The following is a 21,640-nucleotide window of genomic DNA, read 5'->3' as shown; positions in this document are numbered from 1 at the left end:
AAGTTATGTCATAAATGCCTACTCTGAAAGAGCTGGTGCTGGCCACTGTCAGAGAAAGGATACTGGACTAGATGGACCATTGATCTGATCCAGTGCAGCATTTCCTACATGCTTATGGGATACAGAACTTATCACACGCCTGTTGCTTTGTGATGCATGTTTGGTTCTAGCTCACCTAATAGTTGAATATGTCAGACAGTTTTTCACTGTGGTTCCCTCACATAGGGATCAATTCTCTCCACATCTACAGTGATGAGCTAGCAGGGGGACAGGGAATGCCACAAAAGAAACAATTCTATGACACCCCGATTCTGGGGCTAGTTCTCCATTGGTCCCTGTTCTAAGCTATGCTGGCTGGCTGTTACACCAGACAGGGATCGCCAGAGCACAGCAGACTCGACTACACCCCTACATGAGAGGGACAAAGAAGGGATAGCAGAGGTCTGGTGTAGCCAGCTCCATACCAGCTAAGGATTACTCTGCAATGGGACTGGGGAAGGGAGATCCTCCGTTATCTTATTAGGGCAACTTTCTGGCCTGTTTGTGCCCCTGGAGAAGCCCAGATGTGTTCCACTCCTGTGCACCAACTTCCTGCTCACCTGTGTCATTCTGTGTATTCGTGGGTGTACAGATGAGATGAAACCAGGAAGTTTCCATTTTGGGGGTCGGGGACTGGGAGGGAGAAGGGGTAAAATTGGTGCAGGTAATAAGGCAGGAGGCTGATCTTAGTTTCCAGCAAAGTCTGCGGGGGGAAATCAACATGCGCCTGTTGCAGACTTCAGTGTCCCACATAACATCAACGAGACAAATACGGAAATACAGAAACTAACTGATCTAATCTATACAAAGCCGTGTCCCCATCTGATTTCTTACCACTATGCATAAGCAGACTGAGGTGTTCCTGGCCTAGCTGGTGACGAGGCCTCTCAGTCAGGGTACATCTTAATAAGGATCCTGCAGCCTGAAAAGAGTGTTTGTACCACTGCCAGGAGAAGGACCTGCTGCCATGCCTCCCAACCACCATCCTACAATGTTAAGACCCATTTTCTTTTAACCGAGATTCAAACCCCACCCAAAAAACTTTTCAGAGATAGGTTTCACATTCTAACTCACCCGCACCTCAAAAAAGAACAATGCAAGTTTGGGGAAACTTTAGGAGATAAGCAAAAGCCAAAGAAGAGATGAATATACTAACTATACATATGGCGGCTGCCCAGTTCCGACTAGTTCTATATAAAACCCTTTCACAGAAGAGTGTGGTCCCTAATAATGTTTTTATTCTGGGTCATCTTTGCATAACCTCCATGGGTTATACTGCAATAATACTAAGGACTAGACCTCACCAGCAGGCAATAATCATTTCAGGTTAAATTGAAGTTTCTCTGCTGATTAGTAAAGCAAACTGAAAATCAGCTCTCAGCAGTGAAATATCTATTAAAAATGTCCACTCTGTGAACCCTGTTGAGCCCTACAAATTGAAGCCATTTGGGAAGTTAATAGTGTTGGCAATGACCATCGTTACAAGACACTAAAAGGAACAGTGAACTTTCTTTCTTATTATTACTTCTTGTTTCAGCTGACAGGACATGTTTGTTAAAGTGTTTGTCTTAAGAAGAGAAATCAAATTGGTCTGGGAAACAACAAACCTTTGCACTAAAACTGACCAATTAAAATAAATTCCAAAGAACTAAGACTATTCCATCACAATCCAACCCCATTCCCAATCTGGTTGATTCCTTCGTATAAAAGTCTTCTTGGAGGTAGATTTTGACCTCCATGATAATCCACAAAGAAATGTGTCTCCATGCTAGTTTTCATTTCTTAGAGAACAGTATTTCTGTTTGAAAGAAAATAAATGTGGGTTGCATTTATTTTTCCTTTTGGAAACTTTTGTACGTGCGGAAAACCCTTAACAGAAATCCTAACTAGAAGAAAATACCAGAACGCTACTCTCTGTAATAAACCTTATAATGCATTCTTGTCTGATTCACTGGGAGTTACCCAGCAAAACATTCCAAACTGAGATGATACTCCATTGCAATTTGTTTGCCCTTTGTGGCTCTGACAGCTAATCAACAACTGATTTTTATCATGAAGTTTACTGTGCAACGGCAGGGGCATGTTAACACTAACAAAAGACGGTTACTCACCGTAGTAACTGTTGTTCTTCGAGATGTGTTGCTCCTAGCCATTCCATTTAGGTGTGCGCGCCGCGCGTGCATGGCTCTCCGGAACATTTTTTACCCTAGCAACTCCGGCGGGCCGGCTGGGCGCCCCCTGGAGTGGCGCCGCTATGGCGCTGGATATATACCCCAGCCGGCCCATCCGCTCCTCAGTTCCTTCTTGCCAGCTACTCCAACAGTGGGGAAGGAGGGCGGGTCTGGAATGGATAGGAGCAACACATCTCGAAGAACTACGGTGAGTAACCGTCTTTTCTTCTTCGAGTGATTGCTCCTATGCATTCCATTTAGGTGATTTCCAAGCCTTACCTAGGCAGTGGGGTCGGAGTGAGACGTGGCCGAGTGTAGGACTGCTGAGCCGAAGGCTGCATCGTCTCGAGACTGTTGCACCAACGCGTAGTCGGAAGCGAAGGTGTGTACAGAAGACCAGGTGGCCGCTCTACAGATGTCCTGGATGGGGACATGGGCCAGGAAGGCGGCCGACGAGGCGTGCGCCCTCGTCGAGTGTGCGGTGAGTCGGCATGGGGGGACGCGAGCAAGCTCGTAGCACGTTCGTATACATGACGTCACCAGGATGAAATCCGCTGCGAGGAGACCGGCTCGCCTTTCATGCGATCGGCAATCGCCACAAATAGCTGGGTCGAATGCCGGAAGGGCTTCGTCCAGTCGATGTAAAAAGCGAGGGCCCTGCGGATGTCCAGGGTGTGGAGCTGCTGCTCACGAGGTGAGGCGTGCGGCTTCGGGAAGAAGACCGGGAGGAAGATCTCTTGGTTGAGGTGGAAGGCCGACACCACCTTGGGGAGGAAGGCCGGGTGCGGCCGAAGCTGCACCTTGTCCCCATGGAAGACGGTATACGGGGGACCGAGACTCGTCTGGCGGATGTGATCGCCACGAGGAAGGCCGTCTTCCAGGTGAGATGAAGCAGAGAGCACGTGGCCAGGGGCTCGAAGGGTGGTCTCATCATCTGAGCCAGAACCAGGTTCAAATCCCAAGTTGGAGTAGGATGACGTACCGGCGGGTACAGACGGTCTAGACCTTTAAGGAAGCGGGCAACCATCGGGTTAGAGAAGACGGACCGGCCGCCTATGGCGGGCCGAAAGGCCGACAGAGCCGCCAGGTGCACCTTCAGGGAAGAGATCGCGAGACCTTGACCTTTCAGGTACCAAAGGTAGTCGAGGATGGTCGGGATGGGGACCAAGAATGGGTTAAGACCTCGTTGGTCACACCAAATCGTGAAGCGTTTCCACTTTGCGAGGTAGGTAGACCGCGTCGAAGGCTTCCTACTTTCGAGTAGTACTTGTTGCACCGGCAACGAACAACCCCTTTCTGCGTTGGTCAACCACTCAGGAACCAAGCTGTAAGATGCAGCGACTGCAGGTTCGGGTGACAAAGCCTGCCGAGGTCCTGAGTGATGAGGTCCGGCCATAAGGGAAGGGGAATGGGATCCCGAACTGACAACTCGAGCAGCAGGGTGTACCAGTGCTGCCTCGGCCAGGCCGGAGCGACGAGTATTACACGGGCCCTGTCCCTCCGAAGCTTGAGTAACACCCGGTGTACGAGCGGAAACGGGGGGAATGCGTAGAGGAGGGGATCCGTCCATGGCAGGAGGAACGCATCTGAAAGGGAGCCCGGAGCTTGACCCTGGTACGAGCAGAACCTGTGGCACTTCCTGTTGGCCCTGGAGGCAAACAGGTCTATCTGGGGAAACCCCCACCTCTGGAAGATTGTGTAAGCCACATCTGGGCGAAGGGACCACTCGTGGGAGGCGAAGGACCTGCTGAGATGGTCGGCCAACGTGTTCTGCACTCCCGGCAGAAAAAACGCTTCTAGGCGAATCGAGTAGGTCACGCAAAGATCCCATAGGAGCATCGCTTCCTTGCAAAGTGGGGAGGATCGGGCTCCGCCCTGCTTGTTCACATAGACCATGGCTGTGGTGTTGTCTGTGTACACTGCTACACAGCGGTCCTGTAGGTGGGCCCGAAAGGCGAGGCACACCAAGCGGATCGCTCTCAGCTCCCGGACGTTGATGTGGAGGGAGAGCTCCCGAGCTGACCAGAGACCCTGGGTATGCAGGTCTCCTATGTGAGCACCCCATCCCAGCGCCGAGGCGTCTGTGGTCAGGGTGACAGACGGGCGAGGAGGGCGGAACGGGACCCCTGCGCAGACAATCCCCGGATCCAGCCACCAGGTGAGCGTCTGGAGAGTGGGCTTTGTAACTGTCACCACCATGTCTATGGGGTCGCGATGGGGGCGGTACACCGATGCCAGCCACATTTGGAACGGGCGAAGTCGCAGCCTTGCGTGCGCGGTCACAAACGTGCACGCTGCCATGTGACCCAGAAGGCGCAGGCAGGATCGCACCGTTGTTGTAGGGAAGGCCTGCAGTGCCCGTATGAGCGAGACCATCGTCTCGTGCCGAGGACGAGGGAGGCAGGCTCTGGCTAAATTGGAGTCGAGGACCGCTCCTATGAACTCCACCCTTTGTGCTGGAATTAAGCTGGACTTCTCGGCATTGATGAGCAGGCCTAGTGAACGGAAGAGATACAGTATTTCGGTCACCTGAGCTGCTACCAGTTCTTGGGACCGACCGCGAATCAGCCAGTCGTCGAGATACGGGTACACATGTATCCGACGATGGCGGAGGGCTGTGGCCACGACCGCCATACACTTGGTGAACACTCTCGGTGCGGTGGAGAGGCCGAAGGGTAGCACCGCAAACTGGTAGTGAGCTTCGTTGACCACGAAGCACAGGTAGCATCTGTGGGGGGGGGGTAAATCGCCACATGAAAGTATGCATCCTTCATGTCGAGGGCGGCAAACCAGTCTCCCGGATCCAAGGAAGGAATAATGGTCCCCAAGGTCACCATACGAAACCTGAGCTTGCACAGGTGTCTGTTGAGCTCCCGGAGGTCTAGGATGGGACAAAGGCCTCCTTTGGTCTTGGGGATGAGAAAATACCTGGAATAGAATCCCCTGCCCCGCCTGCTGCGAGGCACCTCCTCTATGGCACCCACGCTCAACAGAGTCTGGACCTCTTGTAAGAGGACTTGCTCGTGAGAGGGGTCCCTGAAGAGGGACGGGGAAGGTGGGTGGGAGGGAGGGGACGAAACAAACTGCAGGCGGTAGCCGTGCTGGACGGTGTTGAGGACCCAGCTGTCCGATGTTATAGAGCACCACGCCTGGAGGAAGCGGGAAAGGCGATTTGAAAATAATAGGGATGGATCCTGGGAGGAGAGTGGCGGGCCGTCCTCGGGCGTCCCATCAAAAGGCCGGTTTTGGGGTTTGAGGGGCCTTGGAGGGGCCTTGGTTCTGGTTACGCCTACCCCCCGACGGCCTGCGGCGGTAGGGGGCCGTCCGGCGATTGTTAAATGGCCTAGACCTGGCTTGGGTGAAGGGCCGGTAGGGCTGCTGCCGGAACGGCCGTCTCTGGGTGGCCGGCGTGTGCATGCCCAAAGTTCGAATAGCAATCCTCCCATCCTTCAGGGTCTGAATTCTCGAGTCCGTCTTCTCTGAGAAGAGACCCTGTGTATCAAAGGGGAGGTCCTGGAGGGTGTATTGTACCTCCGGCGGCAAGGTGGAGGATTGCAGCCACGCAATGCGCCGCATGGTTATCCCGGAAGCCATAGTTCTGGCTCCTGAGTCAGCGGAGTCCAAGGCTGCTCGAATTAAGGTCCGGGAGGCCGTCCTGCCCTCGTCCAGGAGCGCCGAGAATTCCCTGCGGGAGTCTTGCGGGGTCAGCTCCGAAAATTTACCCAGGCACCCCAAAATGTTAAAAGTGTACCGGGAAAGGAGCGCCATTTGATTCGCTATGCGGAGCTGAAGGCCACCCGCTGAATAAATCTTTCGCCCCAACAGGTCCATGCGCCGTGACTCCTTAGATTTTGGCGCAGCGGCCGGCTGCCCGTGCCTCTCCCGGTCGTTCACCGATTGGACCACCAGAGAGTCCGGGGTTGGGTGCACGTACAAGTACTCGTACCCTTTGGGCGGGACGGAATATTTCCTCTCCACCCCTCGCGCCGTGGGGGGGACTGAGGAAGGCGACTGCCAGATTGTAGCATTATTCCGCTGTATCGTGCGGATAAAGGGCAGTGCCACTCTCACGGGGCCCTCCGCTCCCACGACATCAGTTACTGGGTCATCGTCCTCTGTGACCTCCTCAATGGGCAGGTTAATAGCCTTTGCCACACGGCGGAGAAGGTCCTGGTGTGCCTTTAGGTCAATAGGCGGGGGTTCGGATGGTGTTGCCCCCGCCACCGCCTCATCGGGTGAGGAGGACGAGGAGTGGCCTGGCAGCACCTTGTCAGATGCCTGCTCTGCCCTTGGGCGATCAGCCGCCACGGCCTCCTGCCCCACCGCCGGGCCTTGAGGCGAGTTGGTCTTTCCCGTTGGAGACGGGGGGGCCTGCTGACTGTGGCCTCCGGCACCGAACGCTCCGCACCCGCCTGCCTCGGCGGAAGGGAGGGCCCTCGTTCATGTTGGGCCCAGGGAACCCAATATCCCCAGTGTTGGGGTCCATGGTCCCGACCTTGCGACTCTGCCCTGAAGTCCACTGCACTGCCCTCAGGGGAAGCGATGGAGGGCTCACGAGAGGGCCAGGGAGGAGCTCAGGCGATCCCCGAGCGTGCGACCGATGCCGGCATCAAGTGTCTAGCCGGTGTCGAAGGTCGGTGTCGGTCATCGCGTGACCTAATCGGGGAGCGGGACCTGCATGTGGCGTGGTACCGGGAGGTCGACCGGCGGCGCCGGGAGGTCGACCGGCGGCGCCGGGAGGTCGACCTCGACCGCGAGCGGCGGCGTCGGGAGTGGCTCCAGGAGTCTCGGTGCCGAAAGCGGTCTTTGGAACTGGACCTCTTGCGGTGCCGGTGACTCGGTGACCGGGAGCGGGACCGTTGCCGGGAGTACGACCGGTACCGCGATTGAGAGCGGTGCCGGGACTGCGACCGGTGCCGAGACGGGGAACGGCGTCGCGAGGTCGATCGTCTTACAGATCGGGATCGGTGCGGCGGCGACCGTCTCCGAGAGTGGGACCGGGATCGAGACCGAATCCTGGAACGCCGACCATCTCGCTCGTCAGGGGAAGGAGGCCGCATCATCAGCGGTTTGCCCACTGACTTAAGGGCCCGCACCGGTGGTGCCGGGGGCCGGAGGCTTTGAGCTTCCGTGAGCTCGATTAGCTCCCTCGCCGTCGCAAACGCCTCAGGCGTGGACGGGATCCGCAGCTCATCCTCGGTGGGTACCGGGGAGCTGGGTGGTGCCGGACTCGACGGCCCTTGCGGCGCCGGAGTCGATGGCACCGTGCACTGTCCGTGCACTGCCTCAGCCTGAACCGTTTTTGTCGGAGGCGGCTGGGCTAACGGTCTCTGCGGACGCTTTGCAGAGGCCGTCTTCGGCGCCTTATGCTTCCTTCCTGGGGAGAGGGAGCGGCGCCGGGACGTCGGTGCCAGGTGTCGAGGGGCTTCGGCACCGGAGCGGCTCGGTGCTGCCGGTGCGCTGCTCGCCGAGGAAGGCTTCGGCGCCGGTGGAGTTGGCGCCGGAGGCTGGAGCGAAGCCTCCATTAGCAGCTGCTTGAGGCGAGAGTCCCGCTCCTTCCTCGTACGGGGTTTGAAGGCCACGCAGATTGGGCACTTGTCAGTCCTGTGTGACTCCCCGAGGCAGCGAAGGCAGGAGTCGTGTGGATCACTCACCGGCATGTGCCGCTGGCAAGCCGCGCAGGGGTTGAATCCCGGTGCCCCGGGCATAAGCCCGCACCGGGAGTGGAAGAAGAGGGCTAACCCCTCTAATTCCCTACTTACACTAATAACTACTAAACTTGACTAACTATACAACTATACTAACTAAGTAATGAACTATATACAAACGAAGAGATGGAGAAACGCTAGGGCTGTGGAGGTAAGGGAGCACTCCACTGTTCCAACTGGCCGTCACGGGAGGTAAGAAGGAACTGAGGAGCGGACGGGCCGGCTGGGGTATATATCCAGCGCCATAGCGGCGCCACTCCAGGGGGCGCCCAGCCGGCCCGCCGGAGTTGCTAGGGTAAAAATGTTCCGGAGAGCCGTGCACACGCGACGCGCACACCTAAATGGAATGCATAGGAGCAATCACTCGAAGAAGAAATTTTGGTACAGCTGAAAAGGCCTGCAGCCATAATGCCATTTGTCACCATACAGCCTACAGCCATACAGAACCACTCTGCTCCGGGTTGGATCTGCTTAGTACCAAGATGGAGGACCAGTGAAAACCTAGTTACTACAAGTAGCATTGTTTATATAGTGGGTGCTGCTCTTCTACCAAGTCAGTACTAACAGCCTAATATAAATTAGGAGTCATTACACTGCTAGAACTGCCATCTTTTGCATGAAACATAAAACCAAGACCCTTACCACTCAAAACAGCCTGATACAAAGCCCACTGAGATCAATGGGAGTCTTTCCGTTGACTTCAAGGGGCTTTGGTACATGTTCAAAGTCATTAAGATCCTTTTGCAAGCATGGAAGTATTAGCTCCATGTCCTGGCCAAATTCTTGATGGGGAATTTATGCACTGCCCACCTAAATCCCCCCTGTATATTTGGTTTGATTCAGTATGCCTCACTTCCTGTTTTAAACGACTGTGAAGGGTTGCACTGTGCTGTTAAAACACTGCCACATTCCGATCCCACAAGTGGCTGTATTTCAGTGGGTGAAGGGATTCCTAGATGCATTAAGTGCTTTGGGTTATCAGGTTCTATATAAATGCAAGCAATTATTTTGAAAAGGATAAAAGGTAGGAAATGACTGTGGCCTTTGCCTACAGGTCTATTCGTCTAACTGAAGGCTTTAGAAAGGTCAGAACATTCAACCTACTGTTTTAGATCCAAAATCTAAATCATCAGAGGTTCGCAATTCTTACAAAAAAAAAAAAGACAAGCTCCTTCATAGGGCACTGACTGGATACAGTAACCACTGCAGGACTGAACTGGCCTAGGATGTCGTGCTGAATAGAGAAAGAAAATTATTTGATCTAATGAGGCCTGGCAATTTTAGCAGTGCTCCTTCTGCACTAAAATAAGCAAGTTAACGTTAATTGGCAAGCATAAGCACCAAGAAGTCCCATGACTGAGGAAATGGTAAACAAAAGATAATCTATCAAATTTAGCAGAAGGCACATTGTCAGGGCAGAAACGCAGCCAACTCCGTATAGGATGATTTGTACTGTTCTGTTTCCTTAATAATGATCTTACTGCAACCAGAGATTTAAAATATTCATCAGTTCTTTCCTACCAGGCCTGACTAAAAGCAGGCTTGCTGCATGTGTGTGTGTACCCACCCCCACATGCACACAGACACACATTAAGCAAAAACAAATCTGCTGAAATACTGTACACCCTGAACATGGGAAATTGTAATGGAAATTCGGTCACTCTTGACTACAAGTCATAAACAGCCCTGTGAGGATATTTAATAAACACCAATCTATCCTCTATGCAGACAGACTCACGTACCACTTTACCCAAAGGTGTGTTGTAAAACTACATCCAAAGAGTAATCCAGCTGCACCAAACAGCACTGAATTATGCCGACTCATTAATGCACTTAAGGCCGGACTGAGATACCCTTACTCACAATGAGATTAGTACCTTATTTCATAAGTAGCCCTGTTGACTTCAGTGGGACTACTTATGGTATAAGGTACTATCCAACACAAGTAAGAGTATCAGTAAATAGCCACATGCTTCTGATCACTGGAGTTGCATATTGATGAGTCTCTAACCCATGCCCTTAGTGACTTATGAAGACTAAAATATTTTAAATGCATGCTTTTAAATAGTTTTTATTTAATTTAGATTTTGTTAAAATGACCTAAAGATAATCACACACACTCACACATGGGTGGGGGAAGAAAAAGATCTCTTCCCTCCATGGATGTTGTTCACACTAGGAAGCTAGGGTAAAATGAACTAGCTGGAGAGAACAATGGCATATGTCTTACTTTTACTATTAAATGTATTTGCTTTTAAAATAAACTTCATTCTTAATCAATAGGGATCCATGTATCAGAAATTCCTGGCACAAGGGCAACTTTTAGTCAATGGGCGGTGGGAACTGGAGTTGAAAAAGGATTAAATCTCTTTCCCCTTTCTTTTACAACCTCCCAGGAATTCCCTTCTCTCTGCGTCCCACATCCAGCAGAGCTTCACAGGAGCCCAGAATGCATTCATGTTTAATTTTCTTACAGAAAAGCAAAATAAGGAGCTTTTTTCCTGCCTGATTAAACATTAAGGGCCTGATTTCTCAAAAACAGTCTCCAGTTGTGTGGGAACAAATCCGATTGAGAAAATTACATATCTAAATGCTATCAATTAATTGCAGAGACAGTCATCTTATGGTACAGTATTTTGCATGAAAAATTGGGTGGGAGCCGAGTCAGGGCCCTTAATAAAACAAATCAGTTCATAGATATTAAACAGACTCCCCCCAACACAAACCAAAACACCTCCCCAAGACTAAAAGCTGAATGGCGTCCAGCCACCTCTGGACTAATACTGACAATGGAAGGGATGACTCTGCTGATTTAAATAACACAGTGCAAATCAGGAAGAAGGCCAAGCGCCAGTGCTGGCCGGAAACATTTCTAGCACTGAACATATTTGAGAAAAAGAGTTATTTCAAATAGTGGGAGAAATTGGCTTCTCTCCCCACCCTGCACATCTGATTTACAAAAGGCCTGATCCAAATCTCCATTTATCTCAATGGAAAGACTCCCTTTGACTTCTAAAGGGAGCTGGTTGGAGCTTATTTATACGTAAATGAGATAATCTGGTGATGAAGTTGTTAAAGTTGGACTCTCGTTCCAGGCAGGGATCAAAATGTGGGTTTAGATTACTCCTGAAACGGTTCCATCAGAATTTAGATTTGGACTATCAAGGGATTGATTCACCCTTGCATTACTCCATTGATTTCACTGGAGCTAGCATGGCAAATAAACTGGAGTAACATACTAATGAACGTACGAACGTATCCATCACTATATTATAAGGAATCACATTTTGTTATGCAGGCCATAAAATGAAGCAGAGGAAAATAAATGCACTTTCTGTTTATTCATCTGCCTCCTTTGTGATCCCTGGCAGTACAGTCAGTCTCTGGATTAAAGCTGTAGGCCCCATCCTACCCCCACTACAGATTCATAAAATATATTAGGGAGGGTTTCAAGCAACTAAGTCAGAATGAGATATGAACTTCTACAAACTTAGGGTGTTCAGATCTGGAGGTTTGTTTCAGGTCTATGTCTAAATTAACGACTGTTTACAAAAGTATATACAACACACAGGATTTCAGAAGCTACAAGGGACACAGAAGCTATATGATAAACAGAGACACAAATACTCACATGGGGCATAGAACATGACAAGGGCATGCTTCTTCTTCTTTAAAGACTCCCTGAAGTCTTCTCCGGCTAGGTGGATAACACTTGTTAGCTTTTCTTCCCAAGCCGGTTCAGGTGGAGGTGGCGCTTGCGGGCTAGAGGAGAAGAAAAAAACATGGATCTCTTAGATCTTTTTAGAAGCATGCAAAGAGGCCTTGTGGCTCAGTCACCGGTTGCTTTGAGGAAATGGTGGTAGAGGATCCTTATGGCTATTTGTGCAGAAGAAAAATGCACTTAGCATTTCCATTGCCAGGAAGGACAAGAGTTAATGTTCAGAAATCAGTTAAAAAGTGATTTTGAACATGACTGGTTCAATATAGGAAAACCTTTATTTCAGCAAAGATGTCACAGAGTGGACTTTTGCTCCAGAACCATTTAAAAAGACTGGGGGAATTTATAGTTCTGAAACAAAGGTCAGGCTGAAATAAAGGTTTCCTGATTTGCTCTAGTCACACCAGTACGGCTGCATTTATAGCCATGCATATAGAACATTAGGGTATAGCAGGTGTATGTCAATTGCCTTTTGATTCCATCAATCACACCCACTAAAGCAAACAATGTACTGTGAATCACCATAATGTAAACTTGTCATCAAGTCTTTCAAGACCGTCTGGGAAATACAAAATTCTAAAAGTGAAACCAGGATACAATAATCAACACTAGCCCATTTTGGAGGGTATGGAGTAAATGAACTGCAACATTTGAATAAAGAGAATTTCATATATCAACTGTGATTGCATATAGTGTCCAGCTAATAGCAATCCTGTACACAGAGAGTCCCCCTAGAAATCTCTTGCTATTCACCACCTCATGGACATGTCTCAGACTCATTCCTGCTGTATCTTAAATAAGTGATTACTTATATAAAATCATCAGTGTGAAGGCATATTATCAAGACCTTCATTTGTCACCGCAGTATTAAATTACAGTTTCCACACTTTCCTGTCACTTTGAAAGGTACTGTTTTAAATACAGTCGGCTATGGATAAAAACAAAAGAAAACTCAACATTTTAATTCCATTCAAGGTCATTCACTAGACACCAACCATATTTCCATCACTACTGAGTTGCCCAGTTGCTAACAAAGGAATCAGGATACCTGGGGGCCAGATCCTCAGCTGATGTAAACTGTCATAGTTCTACAGACTTCAATGGAGCTATGACAATATATCCCAGCTCAACATCTGGCTTCTGGGTACTGTGCTTTGGAGAGCGTCCAGTGATTACAGCAGGAAGAGGGAGTCTGTATTCCTCACGGTCACTGACTGTGTGTGTGAACGTGGCCAAATCACAATCTCACTGCTCCCCAGTGCACCCCAGTGTAAAACGTGTCTAATACTTACTTTTCACACAACAGTGTTGTGAGACCAAATTAATCCTTTGATGTAAGGCAATTAGAGAGACTTACAAGCCCACCACAATAAAAATGCCCAAGTATTATTAACCAAACTCTTCCATTAAAAAAATCAAGGTTGGATGCCTCATTTCACAATTAGATGGTGAAAACGCAACAACTTCAACAAATAATCGAAAAATACAGACGAAACCTCTTTCTGTGGCACAATACAGCAAACAGAGTAAACACAAAGTTTCTGAAACAACAAACTCTGTACGTCAAGAAAAACAATTCTTTATATTTTTCTTCCAAAACAGTGAATAGAGACAATTACATCAACAATTCTTCCCTCTTGGAGCTACATTCTTCTCAACGTGCATTCAACCTAAATCTGTACGTTTTACTGCAACTCATAACAAAAATGCCATTTTTGATGGTCAGACATTACTTCAGAAAGAAAAAAGTACAGCTACAAGAATTTGGCTGCTAAACAAGGAAAACTACTGGCTAACAGAAAGAGGGTTCAGCAAATTTGATCTTATTTGTTTGAGCCACTGTTATGCCCCCCCCCCCGAGAAAGGCTTAGGAGATATTTTAAAAATATTTATTTTGGGATAGAATTACCGGGACACGTATTTTAAAAAAAACCCATAGCAAACAAAGGATTTTGTATATTAAAAAAATATAATGAACACCTCTTTGTATGGCTTTCAGTACTTTCAATTTATTTTTTTGTTAGTAAGGATTTAAGTATGAGATGAATCTCAGTTTAAGATTTACTTCTTCACAAAAGCAATCTTCAGTGGCTAATAGCCAGAAATCTGGATGAAATCTCCAACTCATACAACTTACTTTTGCAACCAGTCAATGATCTTCTTCTTAGTTCTGAGTTGCGGCAGAGTGTACTTCTCCTCTCCATCCTGAAAGTACTTTAACGTAGGGAACCCTGAGATGTGAAATCTTTCTCCCACAGCCTTGTTGACAGTAGCATCAACGGCTGCAAGGACACCAGGACTCTGAAACAGAGAAAGCTAACTGCAAACCATGGCATCACACTCACTCTTAGCCCAGAGATGGTACAGATTCAGAGGCACCCGTATTGATTTAGACTCCAAGTGCAAACTGCATGTATATTGAAAAACACAGCTGGCTCTAAATATCACTGAAGGGATGGATATATTTTACCAGGTCATAGAGCAGGGGTCGGCAACCTTTCAGAAGTGGTGTGCCGAGTCTTCATTTATTCACTCTAATTTAAGGTTCCGCGTGCCAGTAATACATTTTAATGTTTTTAGAAGGTCTCTTCCTATAAGTCTATAATATATAACTAAACTATTGTTGTCTGTAAAGTAAATAAGGTTTTTAAAATGTTTAAGAAGCTTCATTTAAAATTGAATTAAAATGCAGAGCCTCCTGGACCGGTGGCCAGGACCCGGGCAGTGTGAGTGTCACTGAAAATCAGCTCTTGTGCCGCCTTTGGCACGCTTGCCATAGGCTGCCTACCCCTGTCATAGAGTCAAAGTAACACAAGACCTTGCAGCTCAGCCTGATGCACACAACCAGCTTCAGGAGCCTAGCTGAACACTGACCAGATGTATTATGGTCAGGGGAGGGAGACAAATGGGAGGAATTCTCCCTTCCAGGCTGGGTGGCTGTGAAGCCATTCAGACAAAGTTACTTCAGCCCAATGGCTGCAGAGGCCATCCACAGCCCTCATATGCCCTGGCCACAGGAGAGCTGAGGAGGAGGACTGGAGGACATATGCATCAGCAGATCCTCTGGGTCCTGCCTCATCCCTGCCTGTGCAACCCAGGCTCTGCCCTGTGCCAGGGCAGCCCACCTGCACAACTCTCATCCCCACATCCGGCACAGTGGGACTGTCTTGGTTCTATTGCTATGCACAGCCACATGGGGGAGCAGGATTTTCCCTTTACCACGTAAATCATTAAACATAGGTGACCTTGATACACTCTCTACTCTCCAATTACCCACCCTCAGAACCCTCTCTCTACCCCACCCTCCATTTTGTCCAGTCCCACATCTCATCCTGGATACCCTACCACCAACTGAGAAGTAGCATGGAGCAAACTGAGCTCCTGATCCACACCCCTCACACTGAAATCTTCCTGTCTATCGTTGCTGAAAACTCCACTTTCCAACTCCCCTCCCCAGCCTGACACTATAGTGCCAAATGCTCCCCTCCCTTTTTCTCCTAACACACAGGCAGTTATTTTTTCCCTTACGACATCGCTACAAACCTACCCTGTTGTCTCCGATCCTCCCACTAATTCACTGTCCATTCCTTGGTCAGTGCTTGCTTCCAGTACTGCAATCCTGCCTCTTCTATATGGCCTCCCATACTGCCTCCTGCACCCTTCCAATCGATACTGAATGCTGCTGATAAATTAACCACTCTAACAATGTCACTCCACTCTCTGAAGCCCTCCTCCGGCTTCTTCTCGCGTTCTGCATCAACTTCAAGCCCCCATCTCACTTTTAAGTGTCTGCACCATCCTATCCTACATCTATTCCCCCACTTCTTCCTACCTCCTCCCCCAGAAGAGTTCCTAAATGCCCCCTTTCATATCCTCCTCCCATTCTCATCTTTGCCATCTCCCCTCAGGTCTTCCCCTGCAACTCCAATACACTCTTGTGCCAAATAATTCAGATTTCCTTAACTGACACTCTTTTCTTTGGGAGGGCTTGATGGGCTTCATGGAAGGGAGCAGTATTGAAAAAGGACCTACTATGCTTTGAGACAAGACCTTTGTCTCCTAGGCATTGAGTGTCTGAGCTGCAGTGACCATCTCTTCCGTTCCTGTATGGCCTGTGCTGTGCTGGTGCTGAATCAACTACAGTGATTATCATCATCGCTGGGCCTGGGATTCTCTTCTTAGTTACACTGATGTACAGTGGAATGACACCAGTGTAAAATCAATGTATGCAAGACGAGAAACAAGCCCGTTAAATTTTTGCATCTACACCATAACCGAAACCCCCCCACGTCTTCTTAATTTGCATTTAGCATGAGGCCTTTAATGAATGGGAAAATAAACATTTTCACATTATATTTGGGTTTGATCATATTGTGTATAAATAAGGCCCTACAGCACAATATATAATCACTTGGCAATTTTGTTTTCGCTCAAGACAGAATGTTCTTGCTAACGCTTTGGCAAGGCTCATGCATTACCGATGAGACTGTACTTTGGAAGCACATCTCGGCGGGCCCTGTGGGAGGATGAGAACAGCTAAAATTGTGGCAGGGAGGGATGGAAAAGTCATTTTTATTACTTCTGGTATTTATCATGGATTATTTGAAAAGGGGGAAATAAAGGAAATTAGCTTACATCACTGGCTCCGTGCAGCATCTCTGCGGCCATCTCATACTCTGGCTTCATTTTCTTACAGTGCCCGCACCCTGCCAGAGAAAACCCGAATTAAACTCTACATTATGTAATGATATTGGCAGCTGGATTTAGAGCTTCACTAAAAACAAAGAATCACTCCGTGGTTAGTCATTGCCGCATCCCGTCACAGTCAATGTCCAGAACCATGTAGTAGAGATTTACTTGAATTCAGAACGTTTTATTTGTAAAGCTTCAGCAACATTTTGGATCATTTCCAAAATGGTCACTAGAATTTAACTTGTTTAAACAAATGCAATAGACACATTCTGCAGGATTCTGGAATGAATCAGAAGTACAGAACACACAGTATCTGTCAAGACACTGACATACAGTGTGGCCTTGGTCAAGTCACTCAACCTCTCTTGCCTCAATTTCCAAATTCTGATCGACTTAGAGAAATGATGTACCAGGGTAACTTCATCAATTTAAACTTGGGTTTATGCTGGTGCATCTTAAATTAGCAATTTAATTTGGATTACACTGCCGTGATACAAATCTCACTTTATACTGGTGCAGCCAGTCTACATTAGGGGATTGCACCAGCTTAATCACTTCCATGTCCTTACACCAATACATATATTCTTAATGAAGGCAAGGCCTGTAAAATGGAGATAAAGGTACTTCCTGTGTGAAAAGCAACAAAGACTCCTTAAAGACTAACAGATGTATTGGAGCTCAAGCTTTCGTTTTGGGTGAAGACCCCCTTTGTCAGACGCATGTAATGGAAATTTCCAGAGGCAGGTATAAATATGCAGGCAAGAATCAGTCTGGAGATAATGAGGTTAGTTCAGTCAGGGAGGGTGAGGCCCTCCTCTAGCAGTTGAGGTGTGAACACCAAAGGAGGTGTGAAGTTATTATTTATTATTTTATCCCTGGAGCTCCTAGGAGAACTGCTCATGGATCCAGGACCCCGTTCTGCTAAGTGCGGTACAAACACAGAATAGAGTTGGCCTACCATTTGTCAAGGGGCAAGAGCCTGAAAGCACTAGAACTGGTTATCAACAGCTTTAAACAGGGAGAAACCCTGAAGGCGGTTAATGTACTGTGCTGCAAAAGGGATATATTGCATTTAGATACTCGGTGATGACCATCCCTAGAGGTGCTTTTATTTTCCCCTAGGTTGCGGTCAGTCATGTTGTTCTCCTCCTTTGCTTGTTGCTGTATTAGTCACTCAAAGTCCCTGTCTTTACTGGGCTTTGAATACCATATTTGAAAACGGGGCTTGATGTCCGTTTCAGTGTGGCTCCAGCAAAAGCCGTTTTCTAGGCTGTGTAGACTGCACCAGGGCTATTTTTAAACCATTTTCAAAGAGTGCACTGAGACTAAGCAGGGCCAGATGAAGCCCAGTGGAAGGATTCTGGAAGAAAGAAAGTCAAAACCAGAGCAGTTATGGATCTATGCTTGAACATGGTGTTAGAACCTGGCCAGACACCCGTGTTTGCACTCATAACAGATGGAACTGTGGTTACATTAAGTTCAAAGCCCATCACAAACAGGGCCTAAATTACAACATTATGGCATAACATCTATGAAACAACTAGGTACAGTCCCAACTGCTATAGATGATACCAAGAGACGCTTTTAATGTGAGTAAAACAAATGAAGTTTTAAAACCATTAAAATGGCAGAATCAGGTTGGTCTTGGAACTGAAATTCCTTGCCTTGGGGAGCTACAAGACGAGCTTTTACAGTCAAAAGAGCAAAAGCCCTGAGCTTGGAACCAAATGTGATACACTAAGAGCACGGGCGGCTCCAGGCCCCAGCACGCCAAGGGCGCGTTTGAGGTGGCAAGCCGCAGGGAGCGCTCTGCTGGTTGCCGCAAGAGCGGCAGGCAGGTTGCCTTCGGCGGCATGCCTGCGGAGGGTCCACTGGTCCCGCGGCTTCAGAGGACCTCCCGCAGGCGTGCCTGCGGAGGGTCCGCTGGTCCAAAGGCAGCCTGCCTGCCGTGCGTGGGGCGGCAAAATGCCTAGAGCCGCCCCTGACTAAGAGGTGAAATTCTATTCAGAAAAGCTGGAATAGCCTAAAGAGTTACTGTCTCAGCACCGCAGTCAATGCTCATCCCGTTTTTAAGAGCATGCAAAAAGCTTGTGCGATGATTTATTTGCCACTGCAGAAATCCTGCAGTCACACAGCTTTCTGGGAGGGATTGACAGTTCCCGCTGACATAGACTTGAACTGATTTACTTAACCTTTTTGGAGCAGGGAACTTTATTCATTTTGTGTTATCCCGTCCTGTAAATAAAGAAAACTTTGAATCACAGCTCAGATTGCTTGAGACGTTTACTCAGCAACCCCAGAGATGGGCAGTCTCTGATCAATTACTTGTTCGTTTGGCTCCCCAATAAAAAGAGGGATACAATGTAGGTTTGTCCAGCTTCTTGTTGACTGCTGATCAGCAAGCATGGGTTGCTATTAATTGCCACAAAGATCAATGCTTTTCCGCTGTATTTGTTAATTTATCTTAGCTCTCGCATGGCAGGGTAGGAAAAGGCAGATTAGGCCTATCTTGTTTGGAAAACAAAAATGTAATTCGTAATTCAGGGAATTCATAGCCCTTTACACTGGTACAACTCCACCAACTTCAACAGCGTTAGCTCCCAATTTACACCCATGTAAGACAGAGGAGAATCAGGATCATGGTATTAAAACCTTTCAAATATAAGCCCAAAGTATCCCAAGAAACATCTCTCGTGTCATGGGTAGAACAGGTAATAGGGTAGCACAATATTGTGTGACCGTAGGATGGAAAGAGGCTATATTCCAGTTAGAGCTGTCAATTAATCACAGTTAACTCAAGCAATTAATGCAAAACAAATTAACTAGATTAAAAAAATAGTCTCGATTAATCAGAGTTTTAATCGCACTGTCAAACAATAATAGAATACCAATTTAAATGTATTATAAATATTTTTGAATGTTTTTCTACATTTTTAAATATATTGATTTCAACTACAGCACAGAGTAAAAATGTTCGGTGTTCACTTCATATTATTTTTATTACACAAAAGAAATCATATTTTTTAATTCATACAGTACTCATACAAGTACTGTAGTGCAATCTCTTTATTGTGAAAGTGCAACTTCCAAATGCAGAATTATTTTTACGTAACTGCACTCAAAAATAAAAGAATGTAAAACTTTTGAACCTACAAGTCCACTCAGCCCTACTTCTTGTTCAGCCAATCACTAAGACAAACAAGTTTGTTTACATTTATGGGAGATAATGCTGCCCACTTCTTATTTCCAATGTCACCTGAAAGTGAGAACAGGCATTTGCATAGCACTGTTGTAGCCAGCGTTGTGAGGTATTTACATGCCAGATATGCTAAATATTCATACGCCCCATCATGCTTTGGCCACCATTCCAGAGGACATGCTTCCATGCTGATGACGCTTGTTAAAAAAATAATGCGTTAAATTAAATTTGTGACCGAACTCCTTGGGGGAGAATTTAACATCTCTTTCTCCGTGGTTTTATCCACATTCTGCCATATATTTCATGTTATGGCAGTCTCCGATGATGACCCAGCAAATGTTGTTTGATTTGACACTTTCACTGCAGATCTGACAAAATGCAAAGAAGATACCAATGTGAGATTTCTAAAGATACCTATAACACTCGACCCAAGGTTTAAGAGTCTGAAGTGCCTTCCAAAATTTGAGAGGGACGAGGAGTCGAATATACTGTCAGAAGTCTTAAAAGAGCAACACTCTGATGCAGAAACTACAGAACCCAAACCAGAAAAAAAGAATATCAACCTTCTGTAGGTGGCATCTGACTCAGACAATGAAAATGAGGGTGCATCGGTCCACACTGCTTTGGATTGTTGTTATCAAGCAGACCCCACCTGTCCTCACTTTCAGGTGACATTGTAAATAAGAAGAGGGCAGCATTATCTCCCATAAATATAAACAAACTTGTTTGTCTTAGCGATTGGCTGAACAAGAAGTAGGACTGAGTGGACTTGTAGAGGTTCTAAAGTTTTACAATACTTGTATGAGGTGAATTAAAAACTACTATTTCCTTTATCTTTTCACAGTACATATATTTGTAATAAAAAATAATAATATCAAGTGAGCACTGTACACTTTGTATTCTGTTATATTTGAAAAATATTTGAAAATGTAGAAAAACATCCAAAATATTTATAATAAATTTAAATTGGTATTCTATTATTGTTTAGCAGTATAATTAAAACTGTGATTAATCGCAACCATTTAAAAAAAAATCTCGCTATCAATTGCAATTTTAAAAATTGACAGCCCTAATTCCAGTTAAACTAAGGCTACAAAAACCCTTTAGCTAAAGCTTTTACTATCATAAAGAGAAGCTACTCTGCTGATTTTTATGGGGAATTTACCTTTTCCTTTTATTTTGTGTGTTGCTGCCTGCCTAGTCCCTCCAAGAAGAGAAAAAGAAAGACTAAGTTAAGTCTGATATCAACCTTGCAAATCAATCTCTCCTATAGTTATTTATTCTACCTTCCACTAATCTTGCGAGGATTGCTATTAAGTTCTCATGGTCAATGAGAAAGCCATGAAAATGAATTCCAAGGTCATTGCTTTCCTTTGACTGCCACATTATGCTGTTCAGCACAGTTTATATTTCCCTGAGTGCTAAGTTCCTCTAGTTTGGATGCTTTCTATTGGAAAAATGAATGGGAAAAATAATAACAATTCTACAAGATGCCCTTAACCCAGATGCTATCATGTGCTGCATAAGGTCTGCTGAGATTCTCGATGGAAGCCCACAGGTTTTATAGCAAACACCTCTGATGTGCACTCTGAGAAGATGCACTTTTGTGTTAAGTGTATATTGACATGAGGAGCCATTAAAAGCAAAAGACAAAGCAAGGAAAGTGACCTATCCGGTCCCAGAACAGGAAGAGAGGTCACAATCAAGTGCAATGATGTCTTGATGCCTGCTGCAAATATGCCTTCGTCGTCTCCCCTGGCTGGGGCTATTGGGAACATCTGAGACATGGGAGAGAGTAGGACTGTAGATAAGTGAGAATAAGGATAATTGGGAGCCTCAGGGTATGTCTACACTGCAAAAAACACACGCACACCCCTGTGGCAGACAGTCTCAGTGCCTAGGTCAATTGTCTGGGGCTCGCACTATGGTGCTAAAAATAGCCCTGTCGACATTCCTGCTTGGGCTGGACCCTGGGCTCTCACACTCAGCAAGGGGGGAGGTGCTCGGAATCCCATCTCCAGCCTGAGCAGGAACGTCTACACTGCTGTTTTTAGCCCCATTGCACAAGCCCCGTGAGCCTGAGTCAGTTGACCCAGGCAATGAGATACACCAC

At 47.1% G+C, this 21,640-nt stretch overlaps 1 protein-coding gene across 1 annotated transcript in view; it reads right to left on the bottom strand.

Annotated features, from left to right (window-relative positions):
* PDIA5 (protein disulfide isomerase family A member 5) overlaps positions 1 to 21,640 on the bottom strand; it is a 128,874-nt gene that overhangs the window by 21,997 nt on the left and 85,237 nt on the right. Inside the window, exons 12-14 of the mRNA XM_045032179.1 lie at positions 16,272 to 16,342; positions 13,774 to 13,937; positions 11,550 to 11,680 (exon numbers count right to left, since the gene is read on the bottom strand). Of these exons, the coding sequence (XP_044888114.1) occupies positions 11,550 to 11,680; positions 13,774 to 13,937; positions 16,272 to 16,342 (366 nt within the window). The remainder of the gene's footprint in view (positions 1 to 11,549; positions 11,681 to 13,773; positions 13,938 to 16,271; positions 16,343 to 21,640) is intronic.

This window comes from Mauremys mutica, chromosome 10, assembly GCF_020497125.1.
Source record: "Mauremys mutica isolate MM-2020 ecotype Southern chromosome 10, ASM2049712v1, whole genome shotgun sequence".
Taxonomy (NCBI): Eukaryota; Metazoa; Chordata; order Testudines; family Geoemydidae; genus Mauremys; species Mauremys mutica.
Note: the sequence above shows the minus strand (reverse complement) of the source record. Positions and strands in the feature narration are given on the sequence as shown.